The following is a 7500-nucleotide window of genomic DNA, read 5'->3' on the forward strand; positions in this document are numbered from 1 at the left end:
AGTACCTGCAAACCGAATAGCGTAGCCCAGGAAGCCCATGGCGATGACGCAGATGTGCCCGAACTTCCTGACGATGGGCGTCATGACGATCAGCAGCGGGATGGCAGCGGCGGCGCCCACGGTCACGGTGAGACCCATCAGGGAGCGAGAGGCGCCTAGATCCCCGAGGAACCAGAACAGGAAAGCTTCCAGGAAACCGAAGAACGCACCTGCCGAGGGACACGTCGTTTTGGATTTGCGTTGGAATTTTATTATTATTCTTATCATTATTATCATTATTATTATTATTACTATCATTATTATTATCGTTATTATTATTATTACTATTATTATAATTATTGTTATTATTATTATTATTAAAATTATCATTATTATTGTTTTATATTATAATTACTTTTTTTTTTCTTCATTTATATATCTAAGGCATCTTCGATCTCTATTTTGTCTATTTCATCACCTGTTATTAGCGCTGCATGATCATAGATTAAGTCTTCCATGATAATCACATTTTCCCATCACATTAATGCCATGCCACCCCCCTCCCCCATTTTATTCTTAATACAACAACATAAAAACTAAAAGAAGAAGGTAAACAAAACCCGAAGAGTCATGAAAATACCCCATCGCCCTTTCACCCACCAGACAGTCCCATTGCGACGAACAGCATGAGGACTTCCACATTATGCAAGAACCTCCAGATGTTCTTGATGACTTGGTCGCTCGGAGGTTTGAACTTGAGGTCTACCGAGAGGGCTACGAGGCCGGCCAGACCTTGGAGACCCACGAACAGGTAGAAAGCGGGTCTGAAAGTAGGTGGGAGTGAGTAGCGTCTTGCTTTACTTGCGGTGTCATTATTCTTTTTCGATGTCTCTCTGTCTTTTTCTCTTTCTCTGTTTCTTTCCTCTATTTTCTCTCATTCTCTCGTTCTCTCTCTCTCTCTCTCTCTCTCTCTCTCTCTCTCTCTCTCTCTCTCTCTCTCTCTCTCTCTCTCTCTCTCTCTCTCTCTCTCTCCCTCTCCCTTTCTACCTATTTATTTATTGATCTTATTGAACTCTTATCTTCTTTCTCAACTTCTCCCACAAACGCAAATTACCTGAAATCCGGGGTGCTGCTTCCGTAACTCATGGTATCGATGAGCCAGCCAGAGAAAGGCGTGAATACCATGCTTCCCATGTAGCCCCACAGCCTGGTGGAATAAGAGGGTTTGAGAGAGTTAGAGGGATGGTGTGTTGTAAGGACGGAATGACTTGTTTTCCCAAGCTGGATAAGGGTTCATATCCAGCTGATTGGTTATCTATGTTCTGTGGGTTAGGACTTCTTTCGTTATGTGGATGTGCTGTCTTTTGAGTATATAAAAGGACCATTATTATAAAATTCCTAGACAGATTCATGGGAATCAAATTACTTTTTTGGAAGATCTATGTGTATATAACGCGCTTATTAAACAGCACGTTTTCTTTCTTTAGATCGATGGAATTTCTTTTCTTTTTCGAATTTCTGAGGACGCGCCCTTACCTCTGCAGACCGTAGTCTCCCTCGTGCCTCTTCAGTAGCGACAGCGTGGCGCCCTCGAAGAGCGTGAAGGCGGCGTTGACGGCGCCGTTGAGGAAGGTCCTGGCGAAGAGGTACGTCCAGAAGGAGAGGGCCTCGGCGCCGATGATGTCAGCGTGATGCGGCTCGCACAGGCCGGGCACCTTGACGTCGCAACCGCTCCGCCACCAAGCGTCCTGGTCCGTCGACAGGTTGCCGTTCTTCATATCGAGCGCCGAGGTGTTGTAGTCCATCAGGATCTCCGGCAGCAGCGCCTCGGCCCCCTTGGAGAGCGGGCGGAGGGGCACGCCCGTCGGGCAGTACAGAGGGTGGTGGGTGGTGACGGCCATCAGGGAGAAGTTGCTCGTCTTCTGGATGAGGGTCAGGTTGGCGGTGGCCTTGGGCTCCGCGGACCCGATGTTGATCTGGGGAGAGAGAGGTTACTGATTACTCGCGACTCTGGACCAAAGAACACAAAATAACAAGCAAACAAAGAGACAAACCAAACAAAAAACGTGTCACTCTCCTCCCCAGCCCCCGCCCCTTCCTCCTCCTCCTGATACACACCTTGTTAATGCCATCCATAGTCGTCTGATACTCGTCATAGATGTCGCAGCCAGACTGGTTGGTGATGACGATGAACTGCAGGTACTCCGCGTCAACCGTCTTGCCTGACTCCTCCTTGGGCAACACCTCGGCGAGTTTGTTGACGTCTGCGAAGGAGGTCTTGGTTGAGGGACTGATAATGCTTGGTTGAGGGAGTGAGAATGGTGGAAATTTTGGTTGTGGGAGTGAGAATGATGGAGAATTTGGTAGAGGGAGTGAGAGTGGTGGAGAAGTTGGTTGTGGGAGTGAGAATGGTGGAGAATTTGGTTGTGGGAGTGAGAATGGTGGAGATTTTTTTGAGGGAGTGAGAGAGATTGGAAATCTGGTTGATATTGAAGTCAGGTGGAGTTTTGGGAATTATATTAACAGTTTGAAGATATCATGAAGTAAATGATTAGACTAGTTTGAATACCAAGTTTGAAATAGAAAGTCGGAAGTTTGGTTGGGTGATCAAGAATTTTGAAAGAGACAGCAAAGACGTCACGAATCAAAAGACTTGAAAAGTCTGAAGATAACAAGAGTTTGGAAAAGACTTTGATCGTAATTTTGGGAGGATGGGAAGATTTTGGAGGTTAGAGGAATTAGAAAAATACGTTAAACAATTTTCTCCAGAGTGGTCAAGGAAAAAAAGAAAAAATGCCAGAAGGGAGCCAATAACAATGATGGAGCCAATGGGGGGGGGGGGGTGAATTTGGAATTTTGAAAGTTAGATTTGCGTCGGTTAATCTTCCAAGAGCCAGAATCATATGGAGTTACTAGACTACTGATAATAAGTCATCTGATAATAACGGCAAATGGAAAAAGAGGATCTTTTTTTCCTTCTTTCTCCTTCTTCTTCGCCTTCTCCTCCTCCTCCCCCTACTCCTCCTGCTCCTCCTCCTCCTCCTCCTACTTCTCCTGCTCATCCTCCTCTCCTCTCTCCTCTTCACATATTCCTCCTCCTTTTCTTACTCATCTCTGACTCACCTTGGTACTCAGGCTCGAGATGGTCCGTGAGGAGGGTGAGCGAGAGGCCCGGAGGCACTGGCACTGCGGGGATCACCAGCAGGAACAGTGACAGCAAGCCTGACACTGCCACCATCACGGAGAAGAACAGCTGGAAAACGTTAACTTTGTTATCTTGGTGTCTGTTTGTTTGTTTTTCTTTAGTCTTCAAGTAATTGTTTAGGGATCAATTTCATATTTGATGTGTCGTTACCATGAAGATGTAAACGTGCGTTTCATGTGTGTGTTTGCGTGTGTGTGCGTGTGTGTGTGTGTGTGTGTATGTGTGTATGTGTGTATGTGTGTGTATGTGTGCATGTGTATGTGTGTGTATGTGTGTATGTGTGTGTATGTGTGCATGTGTATGTGTGTGTATGTGTGTATGTGTGTGTATGTGTGTGTGTGTGTGTATGTGTGCATGTATGTGTGCATGTATGTATGTGTGTGTATGTGTGCATGTGTGTGTGTGTGTATGTGTATGTGCAAAAAAAAAAAAACTTGGCAAATCCCCACCTTGAAGTTGCCGATCTTGTCAGCCACGGCGCCTGCTACAGGAGGCCCCATGATGGACACGAGCGGGATGATAGCGAACACCACGGCCGCCTTGTCCGCGCCGAAGCCCAGGGACTGCAGGTGCACAGCCAGGTACGGGTACAGCGTCGTGTTGGCTGCGGGATAGGGATACTTGTAGAGAGGGACGGTAAGGGTGGATTTCCATTCTTTCTTCCTATCTGCTTGTCTGTCTGTCTGTCTGTCTGTCTCTCTCTCTCTTTTCATCTATATATCTATCTTACTATCTATCTATCTATTCGTCTGTCTCTGTATCTATCTTTCTGCCTATTTATATATCTTTCACACACACACACAGACACACAGACACACACACACACACACACACAAACACACACACACACACACACGCACACACACACACATATATATACATATATATATATATATATATATGTTATATATGTATATATATATATATATATATATATATATATATATATATATATATATATATATATATATATGTAGGTCTATACACACACACACACACACACACACACACACACACACACACACACACACACATATATATATATATATATATATATATGTTCATATATGTATATATGTGTGTGTGTGTGTTTACATACACTAGTCTGTCCTTTTTATCTCTTTTTTTTATCTGTTTTGCTCTAAACGTAGATGCTTCGAGGGTTTATGAAAACCTTCCCCGTGGCTGGATTTCCCTCTCTTCTCCTCTTCCCTTCCTCCGCCTCCCTCCCTTCTCTTCAGGGGAAAGGGCAACAGATGTAATTTATGAGGATGATAATTATGTACATAATTAAGTACCATGCCAGAGGGGCTGAAGGAAGGACTGAAAAAGAAGTGAAAGAGAATGAAAAGGAAAATGAAATAAAAGGAAGTCACGCAAGAAATAAAAAAAAAAAAGATCAAGCAATTCTGCGGCAAGATTTTTCCCGTCAAACGTTTAAAAAAGAAAGACTAGACAACATGAAAAAAAAGCCGGAGAAGAGAATAACCAAAAGACTAGGAAATAGCCCGCCCGCCGCCTTCAAATCCAAGATGGCCGCGGCCGATAATGGACAGCCGGCAGCGGTCACCAGGGTTTGGCCTTGCAGCTTTTCATGATAATTCTCGCCGGTCGTAATTAAGAGCCTTTGTTGGGAAGGTCGACCGTCGTGACAGGCATATAAAACTCTTAAATTAATAAAAGTAACACACGTAGACCACCACCCGCTCCTTGTCAACACACTACCTGGCATCCCCCCGTTCGCATAACGTTCCAGCTTTGCATCCACATGAATCCACATGAGAGTCGTACTGCGTAATCCTGCCGCGTTTGCACGAGGGGCTTTTCTGAATGCGTTAATCTGCTTATTTACAAGGACATTTAATACTGCGAAAGCAAGATTTATGGGATTGCTAAATAACATTGTAGACTAAGAATCCAAACAACAAAAACTAAAAAATCTCTAGAAAGCACACACACACAGCTCTGTTCCTGTTTTGCTCTCTATAAACATATGTTTATATAAATATATATATGCATATATATATATATATATATATATATATATATATATAAATGTAGGTCTATATATATGAATATATATATATACACATAGACATATATCTATCTATCTATCTATCTATCTATCTGTATATATATGAATGTGTATATATATATATATATATAAAATTAGGCCTGTATATTTACAGATTTATATATACATATATCTATATCTTTCTCTCTCTCTGTCTTTCTTTCTCTCTCTCTCTCTCTCTCTCTCTCTCTCTCTCTCTCTCTCTCTCTCTCTCTCTCTCTCTCTCTCTCTCTCTCTCTCTATATATATATATATATATATATATATATATATATACGCATGCACACATATATGCATATACACACACACACACACACACATATATATATATATATATATATATATATATATATATATATACATGTATATACACACACACACATACACATATATATACATATGCAGGCCTTTATATATACATATATACATGTATATATATAGAGAAAAAAATATATATATATATATATATGTATGTAGGCCTACATATACATATGTAGGCCTTTATATATATATATGTTTATTAAAAAAAAAAATATATATATATATGTATGTAGGCCTATATACACATACACACACACACACAAACACAACCACACACACACACACACACACACACACACACACACACACACATGCAGTTCACCACAGGCGCCAAAGCGTTCAACAAGCCAGTTCATCTGGGGAGTCACCGTGTTCAGCAGCGTGTTCATGAGGACGAGAGCAATGGGATGGTGTAACGATAACCTCACGTCAGCCTCAATATCTTTATGGCCTTGGGAGGAGGATATTCAGGACGCCGGCCTCCTCGCGTGGCTGGGAGGCGGCGGCGGAGGAGGAGGAAAAGGAGGAGGAGGAGGGGAGGGAGGGAGAGAGAGAGAGATGGGGAGGAAGAGGGGGAGGAGGAGGAGAAGGCGGAGGAGAAGGGGGGGTAGGGGAGGAAGAGGGAGAGGGGAGGAAGAGAGGGAGGGGGAGGAGGAGCTTGAGTTGGAAGAGGAGGAGGAGGAGGAGAAAGAGGAGGAGGAGAAAGAGGAGGAGGAGGAGGAGGAGGAGGAAGAGGGGGAGGAGGAGGGGGATGAGGAGGAGGAGGAAGAGGAGGGGGAGAAGAAGTATAATGAGGAGGAGGAGGAGAAATAGGAGCAGGAAGAGTGAAGAAGAAGGAGGAAAGTGAGGGAAGTGAAATATACAAAAAAGAGAAAGAGAGAGAGTGAGAAAATGAAGGAAAGAAGAGATGGTGAGAGGAAGAAGGAGGGAACGAGGGCAATGGAAGGAAAAAAGGAAGAAGATATGTCGACGAAGAAGAAGGAAGAGAAAAATGCACGCATTTCGTTCTTCATCTTCTTTATCTTCCTTTCTCCCTGTCCTTCCCTTTCTAAACATCGTTCTCTCCCTAACCTCTGCTATTTTTTCATACTTCTCTTTCTCTTCTTCCTACGTCGTCTATCTCTCTTTCTTACTCTCCTGCTTTCTCTCCTTTTAATTTTTTTCCCCCAATATTATTGGTATCAATGTTGTGTTTTCTTCCTCCTGTTAATTTTCATTTTCCTCCTCATTTTTTATCTCCCTCTCTTTCTTGTTCTCTTTTCCCTTCCCCTCACTTCCTTTCCTCCTCCTCCTCCTTTATTTTTTCTTCTTTCACGTCTTTCTCCTCTTTCTTGTCCCTCTTCTCCCCTTATCCCCCTTCGCCTTTTCTTCTCATTCTTTTCTTCCTTCTCCTACTCTTCCTCTGACCCTATTTCTTTCTTTTCTCATTCTCAACCTCATTATTTCCCTCCCCCCTCCCCCTCCTCCTTCTCTTTCTTCCCCTTCTCCTCCTCTTTCTCGCCGTTCTCCTTCTTCTCCCTCTTCCTCCTCTCCTCCTCCTCCTCCTCCTCCTACCTCCTCCTCCGCCTCCCTTCTTCTTCACGGATACACATCATATTCCATGCAGCTGTGCAAACATAAAACAAGTGCTTGACACTGGAATGACGACCCGTATATAGCTAATAAAACAAATCATTTATCCCTCACGCATCAAAGAAAACGTACAGCAGCAAAAGAGAAAACGACAAAACGTTTGGGTAAACTTTACAATATAAATACAAATTAACAGAAAACGGGAATCTTCAGGGTAGACTAAAGATAAATAAATAAGATTAAAAAAAGAATGTAGGACCGTCCCTTAGTAACTACCGATGTCAAGAGATAGAGCGATCACCTCCACGGTTAGTAGGATCAACACCGGACATCCATTATTATGTGATCA

At 43.1% G+C, this 7500-nt stretch overlaps 1 protein-coding gene across 1 annotated transcript in view; it reads right to left on the reverse strand.

The window, feature by feature from the left end:
* The window catches only part of LOC125045881 (major facilitator superfamily domain-containing protein 6-like), a 22496-nt gene that overhangs the window by 2005 nt on the left and 12991 nt on the right, over positions 1-7500 (reverse strand). The window contains exons 2-8 of the mRNA XM_047643461.1: positions 3634-3788; positions 3103-3232; positions 2098-2243; positions 1516-1955; positions 1094-1186; positions 640-803; positions 6-209 (exon numbers count right to left, since the gene is read on the reverse strand). Of these exons, the coding sequence (XP_047499417.1) occupies positions 6-209; positions 640-803; positions 1094-1186; positions 1516-1955; positions 2098-2243; positions 3103-3232; positions 3634-3788 (1332 nt within the window). The remainder of the gene's footprint in view (positions 1-5; positions 210-639; positions 804-1093; positions 1187-1515; positions 1956-2097; positions 2244-3102; positions 3233-3633; positions 3789-7500) is intronic.

This window comes from Penaeus chinensis, chromosome 38, assembly GCF_019202785.1.
Source record: "Penaeus chinensis breed Huanghai No. 1 chromosome 38, ASM1920278v2, whole genome shotgun sequence".
NCBI lineage: Eukaryota > Metazoa > Arthropoda > Malacostraca > Decapoda > Penaeidae > Penaeus > Penaeus chinensis.